Source organism: Salvelinus alpinus, chromosome 21 (assembly GCF_045679555.1).
Source record: "Salvelinus alpinus chromosome 21, SLU_Salpinus.1, whole genome shotgun sequence".
In the NCBI taxonomy this organism is placed as follows: domain Eukaryota; kingdom Metazoa; phylum Chordata; class Actinopteri; order Salmoniformes; family Salmonidae; genus Salvelinus; species Salvelinus alpinus.
In genome coordinates this window covers 857,307-873,949 of record NC_092106.1, presented here as the reverse complement: position 1 = coordinate 873,949, position 16,643 = coordinate 857,307, and the positions used below count along the sequence as shown (strand labels likewise).

The window sequence follows — 16,643 nt, the reverse complement described above, 5'->3', positions numbered from 1 at the left end:
CATGAATGAACTGAATTCCAAACTACAAGGGAAGGGCCTTTTTGCACATCAGATGACGGCTTTGACAAGGATGTACAAGGGAAAATTACTCCTGACCCGCCAAGTTGAAGCCAACAATCTCACCCACCTTCTGACACTACAGTGAGTTTGTCGTTTTTAGGATTTACAAAGTGTTGGCAAATGACATGTTGGTTTCCTCTCCAACTTCAATGTGGATAAGGCTCACACTGACCTGCAACTTGAGCTTATCGATCTTCAGTCTGATGCAGCGATTGGAGAACTATTCAAAACAATGTCACTGACATTTTACATTTACATTTAAGTCATTTAGCAGACGCTCTTATCCAGAGCGACTTACAAGTTGGATCAAGGATTAAATACCCGCTGGTGATCGTAATAAAGCCCATCGCTCCAGTAAAAACTAAAAGCATTATAAAACAGTAGTGTTGACAATCGGTAGACGTATTCATGAATCATTTAATTTCAGACCAGCAGAGAGCACCAATCCCTCAGTCTCTCCCTTGACTGTTGTTTCATTGACTAAAAAGAAAACATCTCTTTTAAACCCACAGTGACTTGGCTGTACTGTAAGTTTTCAAGCAAATGTGAGGTGTTGTTTTTCTACGCTATAGTACTGGTCTCAATGTATTTCTCAGTGACAGAGGATTTCTTCTCTTGCACCACAGTGGTGTGGCTGCTGCTACGTGGTGCAGCCGTGGGCATGGGTGTGGTGGTGACTGTGACAGCAGCAGCAGGGGCCTGATTTGACCCCATCGAGCCACACAGGGAGCTGGAGGTCAAGGTGGAAGCACCCCTCTGACCTCTCACCTCTACACTATGACCACCTGAGGAAAAGGTGGAGGACGACCCCTGGCCTCTCTGCAGGGTGACCTGGGGTGCCCATAAGCCTGCACTGCCCCCTACTGCCGAGGCTGGCCCGGACCCACTCAACAACCAGCACTTTCCTAGAACCCTGTGAGAAGCTTCCTTCTGGCGAGAGATGGCCTCCTCCAATCATGGTCTGCCCTGCCCCCTGTAGAATCTGGCCTCCCTGCGTAATGGTTTGGCTCGTCTCTGTAATAACGTGACCTCCCCCAGTAATAGTTTGGCCGGCTCCCTGTAAGAACTGGCCTCCGCCCATAATGACATGACCATGGCCTCCCCCACCACCACCCACTCCCATCTGCTTCTCTACTAGCAGCATACCCCGAGAACCATGGAGCCCTCCTGCCTGCACCATCCCCTGACCGGTCCCTACCCCCACATGGCCTGCCGCCTGCTGGGAATGGACATAACCACCTCCTCCTCTCTGCTCCACCAGCAACAACTGGGGCTGAGGCTCCACCATGTACATGGTGGGGGCAGCGGCATAGTACATGGTGGGCTGCTGGATGAGGACGGTCTGCCTGGGGATCACCACGTTCTCCTGGATATGAGACCTGGGGATGGTGACCGATCCCTGGTCCCGAGTAATCAGGCTCTCCTGTAGGGGGGTGGAGGTGGTGACTGAGGTGTTCAGGGTATTGACATTGAGAGCAGTATTTCTGCTGACCTCTGTGTGAGTGGATGTGGTAGGTCTAGGATGAGTGGGTGACACAGACACATTGACAGTCTCCGCCTCCATAGCTATCGACCCCTGGCAGATCTGGGCCAGGGTCTTGAACTTGGGCCCCAGGTCGGTGAGGAAGTCCAAGTCATCATCAGCCCCCAGTAGGCTGCAGCAGCCCACAGACCCTACCGGTGACCCCTGGCCTTCATAGTCGTAAATCAGCAGGGCATCTCTCTGTTGGTCGATCTGCGCAGTGTGATTGGCCTTTGCAGAGTAGTACTCCTCTAGGACTTCCTCAGAGAGTGCCATCCCGTCGTAAGCACCAGCAGGTAATCTGGAGAACATTGAGTGTCCATGATGTTCTGTCATGATTCCTCCGCCCATGCCGTAGTCCACCTCTAATCTGCCACTGGGCTGGTGGAAGCCATGGTAATGTTGGTGCGCTCCTGTGAACATTGAGGATGAGGTGAAGCCGTCCCCTGACACGCCTCCTGCAGCTCCTTCTATCGCCCCTATTCTTCCTATGAATCCCGTATTTCCCCCGTACTTCACTACATTCCCAGTTTTGATGGGGCCATGCTCCATCTCCACGGGAACGTTCAGGAGAGGAACTTCCTTGTCTTCTCCTTGTCCTTCAGTGTGATATGCAATCAGGTGTTCTTTAGTGTCAAACGGGATGGGCTTAAAGTCTCCAATGGCCGCCGCTCCTCCACATAGACAGAACAGCAGCAGGAGAGGAACCAGCAGCAGCAGGAGGCCCAGGAGGAGCAGCAGGATGGCAGGCGCTCCTAACGTGACGTCCGTGCCCGTCCTACGTTCGAAGCAGACCTTATTGACCTGATCACAGGTGCACACAACCACGTTCAGAATCTGAATGTCAGCACAGGCCTTCCCCTGCTGGTCATGGATCTCCACTGCAACCTTGTAGTGACCTGGCCACATGTGGGCATGGTCTCGTAAAATGGCAGTGGTGGCATTGAGGTGCTCCACCATCCACTTCTGTTTGCTGTCGTCCTGAATCACTCTGAACTTGAAGGGAGCTCCGTTGGGGAAGGCATCCCCATCCACAGCCGTGACGTACACAGCGGTATCCCCCAGACACATGGTCGTAGTCGTAGCTGTCAGCGTGGGACAGTGGTCGTTAAAGTCTTCCACCTGGATGGCTATTGTCCCTGTGGCCGTTTTGGATGGCAGATCGGTTGTGATGGCTATTATCTTGGCGTAGTATGTTCCATTGACCAGGTATTTGGACTCCCGATCAGGCAGTTTGTTCAGCTTGATCTCTGCTGTCTTTTCATCGATGATCAGCCAGTGGTCTTCGTCATATATTTTGGCATACCTGAGAAGATGATCATGACAACGGCACGCGATCAGGATGAATTTATGGATTCTTTAGTACTGTGTGATGGAGATTAGCCATCTGCGTCCAAGATGGCTTAGCAGTTCAGACGTCATTTCTGTTTCGTATTGTCGTGTCCTGTATATATATATATACACCTTTCTTCGCATATTTTTTATATATTTTATTATCCAAGAACTCAACTACAAAAGCTTCCCTGCAAAAGCTTTCCTGCAACCCGCTTCACCAATTACAAAAAAAGACTGACAAGGTTCTATGCATCTCTCGAAGATGTTTGTACTGTTTGGGTCAACCTATGCACGTGAACAGACATGTTCAGTGATGAGATAACAAGTCAAGGCACAAATATCTTACTGACTCACCTCTCAGCAATCCTGCGCATAGCGAAGTCAGAAAATATACCTGACTTCACTGCTTTAGTCAATGCCCATCAGAGACTTCACTCCTCACACTGATTGAGTAGTTTAACTGTAATGTTGAGCTCCCCCTCTCGTGTTTGTGCATACCGTTAAGAGTTCTGTCCGTGATGCTGAATGCAGTGTACTTTTCCCTGCGTGTAGTTCATTGCATGTTTAATAATGAAAATACCTACCAAAAGGCGAACGTGGATGTGGTTTATTTCTGTGCATGTTAAAAAAGTAGCATATCTGGACGTGATTTACAGTTGATATATCTGTCAACAGTCAGATTCTGGCCCACGATGGCAAACATATTCTTATGTTGGCCTCCATTGGAAAATAATTCCCAGGACTGGTCTAACGCCTCCCATCGAAAAGAGAGCGGCCCCAAGCAAGCACAGGTTACACCTGAAGCACGAGGACTTGCAGTGAGTTGTGAACTTCATTAACAACTACGTAGAAGATAATGCAATAGTATTACCAGGACGCCACCCAGGGCACAAACACTTTGGTGGAAAGCTGCTGCCATCTCATGTGACAAAAGCGGTGGTGGCATCTACAAGGAATCGAAACACTTGGTAGGTAAAGCATAAACAATACGTTTTGATTATTTAAATTAACCTCCAACATGGTTGGCACTACTTTTACTGATCTCATATTATTTCTGTATTTTCCAGAGGTACGTGTAGTTGGGCTGTCTTCCTTCAGGAACCTGTGGGAAAATTGTTGCCCCACATCAAGCTCAGGACAGACCTGTCAAGACCTGCAGTTGTCTCTGGGGGTCCCTACTGAACCACCAAGCAAAGATGTCAGGATGCATCACAGCTTTGATTTTGCGCAACAAGCAAGCAACATTTCTATTTTCCTTAAGCACATAGACTGATGGGTTCTGACTTTCAAAAACTTGAAAATATGAAATATACCTATTCATACCACTGAGGGAGAGAGGGGAATATATGGCTGGCAACACCTAACTCCATAAACATCAGCCAGTGCAAGAGGCTTCACTGCAGTACCTGGTTCGAATCCAGGCTGCATCACATCCGGCCGTGATTGGGAGTCTCATAGGGCAGCGCACAATTGGCCCAGCGTCTTTCGGGTTTGGCCGGGGTATGCCGTCATTGTAAATAAGAATTTTGTTCTTAACTGACTTGCCTAGTTAAAGCTTAATTTAAATAAAATTCATGTTGTAATGTCTTCAATTGTTTTTGTTATTTCCCGTTTTAAAAGCTTCGATGCTCTGGAGCTTGGTGTTGTCGCCAAGGAGCAGTCGGACTCAGTCGGGACCAGGTTTCAGCCGCTGCGCAATGCTGACATCCTTCCTCCCATAGATGTTCCGCCTGTACAAGCACAACCTGGACTGGACACAGCTAGACAAGCGAATCTTTGAGAAGATCAGGGAGTTTTGCGACGAAAAGGCTATGGACATCACATGCCCTGCACCAAAGTCAAGGGCAGGACAGAAACAGGCTCTCTGAATATAGATTCCCTTGTTCATGCGTGGTTCAGACAGACTAGCTCATCACTGGGGGTAAGTTCCCAGTCACCAGCACTATTTGCAATGCCTCTATTCACATGACTCTTACACACCATCATTCGTTGCTGATACTATTTTTTCTTTTTTTATCCTGCTGCTCAGCCACTTTACCCCTGATTGTATGCATATAACTACCTCATCTATCACTGATATGGTTATTGATATTGTTCTTGTACATACTGTATATCATTTTTTTTCTCTACTGGCATTGACACTTTTTCCTTTAAATTGACACTATTTTTGATATTGCTACTATGCAAGTAACCATTTCACTGTACCATTTTACACCTTCTGTAGAGATCCAGCCATTTAGCAAGATGTGGATGGGGGTTACAGCATTTCTTTCACATGGCCCATCAATTTAGACAAGTGTGTCTGGTAAGTGTCATCTATTTATAAAATATTTTTATATGGACACTTTGTTCACCTGGAATTGTTCATCATTGTAGGCTACTACTTTCACCACTTAGTCTTAATCTTTACTACACTACTCACTGTTAGCACATGACCTCACATGTAAATCCTTAAAAGAGATGGGGCTGGCTTAAAAAAGGTGTGAACAATCCTGAATGGGTGTACACAAAGAAGAGCTCTCCAGTAGGTGTCCCAAAACAGTCAAGGGCCATTTTCTCAAAAGTGAGGTTACAAGTTATCAACTTTCAAAGCAGAATTACTTTCCCATTGTTCCTCAAATGCAGTGTATGACATGCCATTTTGTAGCTCTGTGTCTCTGCTTTTATCCAATGCAATAAACACAATTTCAAATTTTGCTACATAAGACCGAATCAAGGCGGCCGACCACATTTATTTCTCTCTTTTCTGCATCGTTTTCTCAAGTCTAGGTCTCAGCTTGAAAACTTGAGATCATCTACCTATCCCAATCCCACAACCCGACACTCCTTGGTGATTGGTCATGTTGGATGTCCATCACTGTGACACCTTGGTCTTTTAAAGAGACACAGGATGCGAGGTCATCCTCTTTGTCAGTAGCCCCTGTGGCCAACGATGCACAACTAGAGCATGCTGGGAGTAGAGCAGGGGCTGCTGGGAGCAGAGAGGCAATGGGAAGGGACTTGGGCAATCAGACCTTTTACATCTCATCATAGACCTTCAGCACCTGACCTAAAAAAGACTTGCGCCTTTCATAAAAATGTGTGCATGTCCGCATGTGTGAGAGAGCTGGCCTGATCTCAAAACAGTGTAGGAAAATGCAACCAAGATACTCACAAATACATGGAGGGCAGTGGAGGGAACGCGGACATCGGCACACACTCCGGAGGTCGTCTCCGTGTTTTCGAGTGATGTTCCGTACGAGTTCCCAGTACGACGCCTGCCAACAGAGAGGAGAGCCGTCAAACTAGTAATCACCTCAAAACACGCAGACAATCAAAAACAAAACGCATTCAGGGAAGTCGAAATACAACCATATGTTCACAGAACTCATAGCACAACATGCGATGGTCCCAGGGAAGCCAGTGCATGGTCAGAGAGCAGAGCGATGGAAGTAGTCAGGGAACTCTTGTCAGGAAGCAAATGGAAGCCAGGGATTTCTAGGATCCCAAATCAGTTGCCGCTAACGGCCAAACTAGACCGCAAGCTTAGCATAGCTGAAACGGTAACCAACGAGACATGCAGAAGCAACTTACAACTGTCTCACTTCATTTTAGTCTGTTTTTATGCTAACGGAAAGGAAAACGCAACACTTGCAGGGTAGTTTCGGAGTAAATCCACACAGGAAATCCTTCAAACAAACTAGGCTACATACTATATCCAATACGCTATAGCCAAGTGACACAGTAGTTAAATAGTGTAGGAGCGGTTGCCAACTGTAAACAACTTTAGCTAGCAAGCTAACCATCATGGAGCTAAACAATTTACTTATTTACACTAATCCAACAACGGCACCACTCTTTACTAGCAAACGTAATGCTGCCTCAAACTGATAAGAGAAATAGACGTGAAATTACCATGGTATAATAGACTTCATATCTAACAACCCATAATAAAAGTACATTTTTTAATTTATAGAAAACATTTTTATAAATATTTTTTACTGCTTACCAAAGTTGACTGGCTAACTTAATGATCCTGCTTTATGGAACACCCCAAAGTCTCCACGCTTGTTTACATACCGGTATAAGGGTGGGGAAATCACATACAAAGACGCAGGTGCTTTGAAAAGCATGTCAGTATGTGATATTTGCACCCTAATGAGGGTAGACTTACTAGAGGGAGCACTTTGGAATTAAACAAATTACCCCATTCACAGATGGAATTAGTCTTACTCAAAACAAGCAATAAAAAGGAAACATTCAGCAAGAGTTCCAGAATTTATGAATTTGGATAAATATGATCAAAAAAGCCATTGAATTACTAACAAAGCAAAAGTTGTCCGAGACCCCTTTTTAAATCAATCGATCAGTTTAAGATTTGATGGTCAGCCGATAAGTTCCACTGTGTCATTGCCAGATTTGGCCCTAGATAAATCCCACGTGGCAAACTAATAATCTGACAAAGTGTGTTAATTTGTTTTCACTGAGAAGAAATGTAATAGTGCCATCATCCTGGATTTTTTTAGTAGCTACATCAAGATGCCTCTAACACACACACAGGCCCACACAAAACGCACACCCCCACACAGGCGTACACACAGCTGTGAGCCCTACAGACACCACAGTGACGTTTCACCTGGAGTCTGGAGGAAGGAGTCCGGGATGCACAGACTCAGATACGCTGCAGACGGACAGACAGAGAGAAGCCATCAACAGGATGGACACACCCGCCCAAAGGATCCACAGTAACATCAGGGATAATGTTTGAAAATGTAATGCAAAAGAAAACGAAAAAGCCCTTTCCAGGGGTGTATTCATTAACGCACACTGTTGCAATACTTTATGCAACTCTTCCGTTTGGTGCCTTATGAACACAACCCAGGACAGACGACCAGACAGACACCCATAGAGCGGAAGACTTCAGACTCGCCACACAGAGAATCAAGCAAACGCATTCGTACCCAAATATGTTGGAGATTGAGTCCAACAGGCCGCTTTGAGGAGACTGTCCGGAGATACGTTTACTATGAGAGACGAACACAGAGAGGGTTATTTCATACGCGACGCAACGTCTCCGCCAAAAATATACATCCCGGTCCAGAAACATCCCTAGCCCCAACGTTCTAGGCACTTGTGTAGATTTGAAATATTGAGTATGAATCAGACTTTGGTTGAAAAAATATTTAGGGTATTTCAATTACTTTCAAGACACATTTGGAAGTACAGCACCAGTCAAAAGTCCAGACACTTACTCATTCAAGGGTTTTTCTTTATTTTTTACTATTTTCTACACTGTAGAATAATAGTTAAAACATCAAAACCATGAATTAACACATGGAATCATGTAGTAACCAAATAAGTGATAAATCAAAATATATTTTATATTCTTCAAAGTAGCCACCCTTTTCCTTGATGACAGCTTTGCACACTCTTGGCACACTCAACCAGCTTCATGAGGTAGTCACGTGGAATGCATTTCAATTAGCAGGCGTGCCTTGCTAATTTGTGCAATTTCTTTCCTTCTTAATGCATTTGAGCCAATCAGTTGTGTTGTGACATGGTAGGGGTGGAATACAGAAGATAGCCCTATTTGGTGAAAGACCAAACCCTATTTGTTAAAGACCAAGTCCATATTATGGAAAGAACTGCTCAAATAAGCAAAGAGAAACGACAGTCCATCATTACTTTAAGACATGAAGGTCAGTCAATCAGGAACATTTCAAGAAGTTTGAATGTTTCTTCAATTGCAGTCGCAAAAACCATCAACGCTATGATAAAACTGGTTCGCATGAGGATCGCCACAGGAAAGGAAAACCCAGAGTTATCTTTGCAGCAGAGGTTAAGTTCATTAGAGTTACCACCCTCAGAAATTGCAGCCCAAATAAATGCTTTACAAAGTTCAAGTAACAGACATCAACTGTTCAGAGGAGACTGAGTGAGTGAGTTAGGCCTTCTTCGTCAAATTGCTGCAAAGAAACACAACTGAAAGACACGAACAAGAAGAGACTTGCTTGAGCCAAGTAACACGAGCTATAGAAATTAGACCGGTGGCAATCTGTCCTTTGGTCTGATGAGTCCAAATTTTAGATTTTTGGTTCCAACCGCTGTGTCTTTGTGAGACGCAGAGTAAGTGAAAGGATGATCTCTGCATGTGTAGTTCCCACCGTGAAGCATGGAGAAAGTGGTGTGATGCTTTGCTGGTGACACTGTCAGTGATTTTTATAGAATTCAAGGCACACAACCAGCATGGCTACCACAGCATTCTGCAGCGATACGCCATCCCATCTGGTTTGTGCTTAGTGGGACTATAATTTGTTTTTAACAGGTCAATGACCCAACACACCTCCAGGCTGTGTAAGGGCTATTTGACCAAGGAGAGTGATGGAGTGCTGCATCAGATGACCTGGCCTCCACAATCCCCTGACCTCAACCGAATTGAGATGGTTTGGGATAAATTGGACCGCAGAGTGAAGGAAAAGCAGCAAAGTGCTCAGCATATGTGGGAACTCCTTCAAGACATGAAAAAGCATTCCAGGTGAAGCTGGTTGAGAGAATGCCAAGACTGTGCAAAGCTGTAATTAAGGCAAAGGGTGGCTACTTTGAAGAATCTCAAAAAAAAAATAATTATTTGACACTGTTGGTTACTACATGATTCCATATGTGCTATTTCATAGTGTTGATATCTTGACTATTATTCTACAATATAGAAAACAGTAAAATTAAAGAAAAACTCTTGAGTAGGTGTGCCCAAACTTTTGACTGGTACTGCAAGTATTTTGATTATATATTTAGTAGTTGAATTTTGGAATGTATTTAGAAATACAGTGTATTTTCTAATACAACAAATAAATACTCCCATGCATTTCAACCCAGTATCTGAATAGTAGGCTTTTTATAGTAAGTTAATTTGAAAATGTTGATTTGGGCCAAATTATTTGAAATTCCTTATATACACAGAAAATAAGTATTTAAAGAACAAATCATTTGAACCCAGGTATGGTATAAACAATATTCAGATTGAAGATTTCACCCAAGCCTTTCATAGGGTAAGGTGGAGCTACTTCCATATTGTTTAGATCTATCAAATTCTTAGATCTACATCAAGTGTGTAGGACTGGCTATAGGGGCCGTTTCTGGACAGGGTTTCACTAAGAACATGTTTGCGTCACACTCCCACCTGGGGGTGCGGCTGAGCGGCCGGTTGGGAGAGGCCTCTCTAGTGCCTTTCACAGAATCATCAGCTAGAACCTCGATGTCGTCGTCCCTGAGAACAGGAGACCAGAAAAGTCATAACCACCAATCCCAGGGGTGAGTCTCAATTGTAATTCCTTGATCCCTCGCATCCGCTCTTGCCATAACTGTATCGTGTGATATGCATTTAAATTGTATACATTTGATTAATAAAATATTTAAATGAGTCATCTTCCTCAAATATTGAACCGAGAATGAAGGGTATGAAGGGCTTTGCGACAACAAAGGAAAACTGATTGGTCCTCAACTCATAGCTCAAACACTTCATTCAGGAAAAAGTTGAGTTAGCCTGGCACGGAAAAGGTTAAAGGTGATGCACTTGTTGCCATAGAAATGTACCGTTTAAAAAGGTGAGTCACCCCGAGTTGAGTTAAGAATTGACCAGTTTAGCTCACAAACTACTGTATCCATCTGCTCAGAGCAGTCTTCTGTGGTTCTATGGTAAATAATACTCACGGGTCCATGGGCAGGGGCTCCTTTGCAGCGTCTGCAAGCTCCTTCTGAAGCTTGGCTTGTCTGCGCCTGGAACGAAAAGCATGAAAATAACTAGATAAAATGCACCCATTACTGGATTACACAACAACCTAAACACTTATTTGGAAGGATTTACTTAAAATGAATGTGACGTGGTCATCCTGCCTGCTTTAGTTGAATCCATTGATTGCTAGTTGCTCCGGATAAGAGTGTCTGCTACATGGTTAAAATACAAAATGTACAAAAATTGCATGCAGGCCACTTGGGGGCACCTAGAAGATCGATCCCTGAGCCACAACTGGGTCTCCAAGCCAGCCACCCAGTTGCTCCATGCACCCTCATCACACTAAGATATGATACAATTAGAGCTGAGTCAAGCTGTGTTGCCCTGGTTCACTCACTTGTAGGTTCGGTTTATGTAAAATATGGAGTGCTAAAGCTTGGAATAAATAAAATGTGACTCAGTGACAACACAAGGTTGTTTTCCTCAAGAAATAGAATATGCTTCATATTTTGTTTCGTTGCCATGATACTTCCTGGTATCGTGATACCCGGTATCAGGACATCCCCACTCACTTGCAGTCTTTCTCGTTTTCCGCATTGAGCTTGTTGGCCTCTTGGGATTTCTCGGCCATCCAGCGCGACACCAACTCCTGGTTATCGTCGGTGGTGCGCCGCAGCTTCTCCTCCAGGGCACCGAAGGTGATCTGCAAGGCGTCATACTCATCCTTCAGCGTCTGGTTGGCCTGCTCCAGGTCCTGCAGCTGACCACGCAGCTCCCGGCACTCTCCCTCCAGCTCGGCAATCTGCCGCTGGTACTCCTGCATCCTGACAGATGAGATTGGCAGAAAAAGGTATTCATATCAGGGGGAAAAGGAGGAAAAACGATTTGGGATGGTCAGTTGCAATGTCGAATAATCTAATCTATACCGAACAAAAAATATAAAACATTTAAAAAATGTGTGAGCTGTTGTTCCCCTAGCTAATTACCTACTTTTCACACTGACAATTCTAAACAGCTATAATGCTACAGGCTTCACTGTCATGGCGCACAGTAGAGACCTGCGTGGGACCCATTTCTTCATCCCGCTCCCGCAGCTTTTCATGCATACTCCTCCCCCACCCGGTGGCTTTGTCCAACACCCACCCGCAGTCCCACAATGTTATTTTAGGCGTATGTGACGCAGCTCACTTCGCGCTTCAACCTCTAGCTGGTTGAGTGCCCTCCACTTCTTTCCATTATCAATATCCTATTTACAGACACTGTCGTAAACATATTTAAGTTTACTGCCACATGTATTTAGCCTACTCTATTTCAATGAGACCACACATACTGGAGAGGTAGGCAACTGAAGTTGAAGCAGCGAATCGAGTATGTGAATAATGCAAAAAAATATATATTTTAATACAACTGGTAGGATAATGCATACAAAGCAGAAAGAGGACCATTTCTAAATAATCTGCGGGACAACAGAAATCTTTTCATCCCAAAGTCGCCTGTGACTGCCCGCAATATGAAAAATGCAGACCGCGCCGCAATGATTCCTGTCGGGACCTGCAGTCATCCTGCGGGAATGCAGCCATCTAGTGCACAACACTGCTCACCAGCAGGGTCAGACAGCCCGGGAAGGACCAGTCCACGGCCTTTTCTGTATATTAAAAATATCAGTGAATGATACAAAGTTCCATCTTGAATTGATGGGTAGCTAGAGGAAAGCAGTTTAAGCTTAAAGCTACAGTCTGGGATCTGGGAATAATTGTAAACTCAATTGTTGAACAACTGATTCTATTTTTGGATAATATGATGTATAGAATGTACAAAGGTAATTATTTGTCATGCCTCATCTTAGGAGGATCAGATGGTGACGTTTCAGCAGGGTCAGGGAAAACCAGTCTGACAGAGCTGAGGTGAATTTTTGCAGATACAACACTTTATTCTCTCTGTGAAGAAAAAATGGCTTTTGGCGTGTCCAATGTTAAGGCAGGTCTGACAAACCTCCTTAAGTTGATTTCCAAACTGTATAAAGGTTTGTTATTTGATAACAGAAAACAAGTAAAACAAAAATGTGAGGAAGACCTGGAAGAAGCTATTGATGATGGATTAAAAGATATGAACATGACTGGGGATTCAAACATATCTTAGACATAAATTACTATAGTTTAAGACCATCCATAGAAATAACTATATGCCAGTGAAACTGAATTACATGGACTCAGAAATGTCATTCCTCTGCTGAGGTGTAAAACACAAAAGGGGACACATTTGCATATGTTATGTTCTTGTAAAGGCTGGCTGAATTCTTTCAAAGAGTATGTTATGTTATCTCAACACGCCTACAGATTCTCCCTTTTCCTTGGTTTTGTTTGCTTATCTGAAGAAACTATTAAACCAAGCACTTATAGCAGCTAAGTAACGCATTGCCATTAATTGGAAGGTTGGTTATCCTCCCGAAATGTCAAGTTAAGTATCACTAGCTTTGATTAATTACAAGATTAAGGGTATACTGTGTAACTGTCATAAGGTCTGGATGCCTTACATGGAATATAGTACAAATAAAGGAGTCTATTGAAAACATGCCCACGTCAGGGGAGATACCCATTTACGGAAATAAAGTGCTTTTAACCCTTAACAAGTAAAGAATCAATGCTGCATATGACATCAGGGCTGCAGTCAAAAACGGCATCCAGAATAGACCTGCTTGTTTAAAACGTCAACCAGCCAAACAACTCTCATTAGGATTGTGTGTTTGTTTTCAGATTATTACAGTTCATAATAAAAAAATTATTTTAAGTCAGTTTTTTTTTTTTTTTTTTACCATTATTTTACCAGGTAAGTTGACTGAGAACACGTTCTCATTTGCAGCAACGACCTGGGGAATAGTTACAGGGGAGAGGGGGATGAATGAGCCAATTATAAACTGGGGATTATTAGGTGACCATGATGGTTTGAGGGCCAGATTGGGAATTTAGCCAGGACACCGGGGTTAACACCCCTACTCTTACGATAAGTGCCATGGGATCTTTAATGACCTCAGAGAGTCAGGACACCCGTTTAACGTCCCATCCGAAAGACGGCACCCTACACAGTTCCAACCTATACTTTTTTTTCAACAAGCATTTCTAAAGTAAGATGTACAGTAGGCCTGACCATTTATCATCTGTATTGTTACTTAAAGTTGCACTAACAAAAACTTAGCTTGCGTGTTCTGTTAGACATTTGTGTGATGTGATCAAATCAGTTTATTCCTGTTCAGAATAAAAAATATTTATTGTATTTTAACAGCAACAGTTCAAACCTAAACAGATATGTAAGAGTTTTTAAATGGGGATCAAACATGAATAGCTATTTATGAGTATTTCATTTAATTGTTTTTAGTTGTCGTCTTTATTGCATTTGTTTTCGGCGTAAGGGCAATGTAATGTACCCATATTTACATGTTAGTTGCAGGTCTTCCTGGGTCCCAGGAAAACAGAATTTCTAGTTTGGGTCCCAGGCTGAAAACCCCTGATACAGTTTCAGCTTCCAGGATTAGTGTACAGATCCTTGCGACATGGGGCTGTGCATTATCATGCTGAAACGTGTTGGTGGCGGATGAATGGCACGACAATGGGCCTGAGGATCTCATCGCGGTATCTCTGTGCATTGAAATTGCCATCGATAAAATGCAATTGTGTTTGTTGGCTGTAGCTTATTCATGCCTATACCATAACCCCAACATGGGGCACTCCATTCACATCAGAAAACTGCTCGCCCACACGATGCCTGTTGTGAGGCCGGTTTGACATACTGCCAAATTGAAGCGATTTATGGTAGAGAAATTAACACTCGATTATCTGGCAACAGCTCTGGTGGACATTCCTGCAGTCAGCATGCCAATTGCATGCTCCATTAACTTCTGACATCTGTGGAATTATTACAAAACGGCACATTTTACAGTGGCCTTTTGTCACCAGCACAAGGTGCATCAGTGTAATGCTCATGTTGTTTAATCAACTTCTTGATATGCCACGTTTCAGGTGGATGGATTATCTTGGCAAAGGAGAAATGCTCACTAACTGGGATGTAAACAAATTTGTGCACTAAATGAGAGAAATAAGCTTTTTGTGCATATGGACATTTTATGGGATCTTTAATTTCAGCTCATGAAACACCACATTTTTCAGTGTAAATAGGATGGTCAGAAATCCCTGATTTGTCAGGAAGAAACCATACATCTGGTTCATGAGAACAACATCAGTAGGTAACAATATAGCTGGAGTGTTGGAAAGTACAAAAAGGCCCAATCAAGCACAGAGATCAATAACATGTAGAGAGTAGACTCACTTGGCCTCATTGCGCTGAATCTCCTTGTCCTTCTGCTGAATCTGGTGGTTCAGCTCAATCACACTCTGGGCCAGCTAAATGAAAGCAGCGCAAGAGAAAGACATTCAGTCAAAACATCCACAACTGATGGCAAGTTGGTTACAAAACAAACCCAATTATAAACAAATAGAAAGTCAAGGTCTTAAATCCAGAGCTTGCTCCAAATGAACTAGTCGCAGACATTAAGACATATTTGAATCAAATTAAGTAGCTAACCAACATTAGTATGCGCTTCAGATATTGTCTGGTAAAAAAAGTCATTTGAGGAACAAGCTTACTTTGAAATCACAGCTAGCCACGTGGTTAACACGAGACTTATACAAATTTCACCCTTTTGATCGATCATGACTAATGATCATGAGCAATCCTTTATTTTCCAGCTATCAGTCACCGGATCTTTGGGGACCGGGCTACATAAGTCTTGTGAGTTAAGGCAATGAGGCCAATGACAAAGTGAAAAACAATGGAGCCTTTGATTCTTGTCCTCTGTCCCACTCCTGCCCCATCCACAGTAATTTAGTGGAGGGTGTACACAGGCGTACGCCACATACCCACTTTTTCAGTTGCCATTGCGTATAATCACTTCATACCGGAGTATACAGTATTACCGAAACACAAGGGGCGCCATTTCTATTTTTTGACCCAAAACAAATTTAGGCAACAGGGATCTTGAGCCAAGGGGGTTGAATGTTTGATGTAACCAAGAAACTTGATCTTGACATCTAGCCACTTAGCTAGCAAGTTAGCAAACCAAATGCATAGCTGGAGCCCTGAGCATGATATCATTTATCATCTTAAGAATTCTTATAGTTAATCTTAACTTATAATTATTAGCAGTGGAGTAGCACATACCCCTGCTTATAACTGGGAACTTCTGACTCAGTTGCTGCCTCAATTATATACATTACCAGTCAAAAGTTTGGACACACCTACTTATTCCAGGGTTTTTCTATATTTTTACTATTTTCTACATTGTAGAATAATAGTGAACACATCAATTATATATAATGGCGCCGGAGAGGATGGCTGCCGTTTTACAGGCTCCTAACCACCTGTGCTATTGTGTTTGTTTTGTCGCATTATTTGTAACTCATTTTGTACACAAAGTTGCTGCTACCGCTTATGACTGAAAAGAGCTTATGGACATCAGAACAGCGATTACTCACCTCGAACTGGATGAAGATTTTATCTTTAAAGACTAAAATGCGAACTATAAACTGGACGATCTAGAATTATAAGACTATCCTACCAATGGGACATTAAAAACGAATATCTTACATTTCACCGAGACGTGTCTGAACGACGACACGGATAATATAGAGCTGGCTGGCTTCTCCGTGCATCAGGACTGAGCAGCTACGTCTGGTAAATCGCGGGAAGGGTTGTTTGTCAATAACTGCTGGTGCTCGATGTTTAACTTTTGGGATAGGGGGCAGCATTTTCACTTTTGATGAATTGGTGCCCAAATTGAACGGCCTCCTACTCTGTCCCAGATCATAATATATGCATATTATTATTATTACTATTGGATAGAACACTCTGAAGTTTCTAAAACTGTTTGAATTATGTCTGTATATAACAGAACTCATTTGGCAGGCAAACTTCCAAACAGGAAGTGAAGAATCTGAATGGGTCGATGTGAAAGTCATCGCCTATTCA

At 43.3% G+C, this 16,643-nt stretch overlaps 2 protein-coding genes and 1 non-coding gene across 5 annotated transcripts in view; all 3 read right to left on the bottom strand.

The window, feature by feature from the left end:
• The window catches only part of atg16l1 (ATG16 autophagy related 16-like 1 (S. cerevisiae)), a 56,017-nt gene that overhangs the window by 20,406 nt on the left and 18,968 nt on the right, over nucleotides 1-16,643 (bottom strand). The window contains exons 5-11 of one of the 3 annotated variants that reach the window (XM_071356409.1): nucleotides 14,946-15,019; nucleotides 11,198-11,449; nucleotides 10,604-10,669; nucleotides 10,074-10,160; nucleotides 7,858-7,920; nucleotides 7,533-7,577; nucleotides 6,072-6,174 (exon numbers count right to left, since the gene is read on the bottom strand). In XM_071356409.1, coding sequence (XP_071212510.1) covers nucleotides 6,072-6,174; nucleotides 7,533-7,577; nucleotides 7,858-7,920; nucleotides 10,074-10,160; nucleotides 10,604-10,669; nucleotides 11,198-11,449; nucleotides 14,946-15,019 — 690 coding nt within the window. The remainder of the gene's footprint in view (nucleotides 1-6,071; nucleotides 6,175-7,532; nucleotides 7,578-7,857; nucleotides 7,921-10,073; nucleotides 10,161-10,603; nucleotides 10,670-11,197; nucleotides 11,450-14,945; nucleotides 15,020-16,643) is intronic. The other 2 variants (XM_071356410.1, XM_071356411.1) reach the window with 2 other exon arrangements.
• Nucleotides 458-3,291, bottom strand: LOC139548609 (desmoglein-2.1-like). Its single transcript, XM_071358399.1, has 2 exons — nucleotides 3,272-3,291; nucleotides 458-2,939 (listed from the first exon to the last, which is right to left on the bottom strand). Exons 1-2 carry the CDS (start codon nucleotides 3,289-3,291, stop codon nucleotides 836-838), a joined length of 2,124 nt encoding a protein of 707 aa, XP_071214500.1. The 3' UTR covers nucleotides 458-835.
• Nucleotides 5,686-5,953, bottom strand: LOC139548665 (small Cajal body-specific RNA 6). Its single transcript, XR_011669753.1, has one exon. It is a non-coding gene; the product is annotated as a small Cajal body-specific RNA 6 (non-coding RNA).

Bases quoted from the DNA above. Each gene is read 5' to 3' on its own strand.
- LOC139548609 (XM_071358399.1), bottom strand. From the start codon at position 3,291: ATGCGCAGGATTGCTGAGAG. The intron at 2,940-3,271 runs GTGAGTCAGTAA...ACAGTACTAAAG, and splicing joins ATGCGCAGGATTGCTGAGAG to AATCCATAAATTCATCCTGA.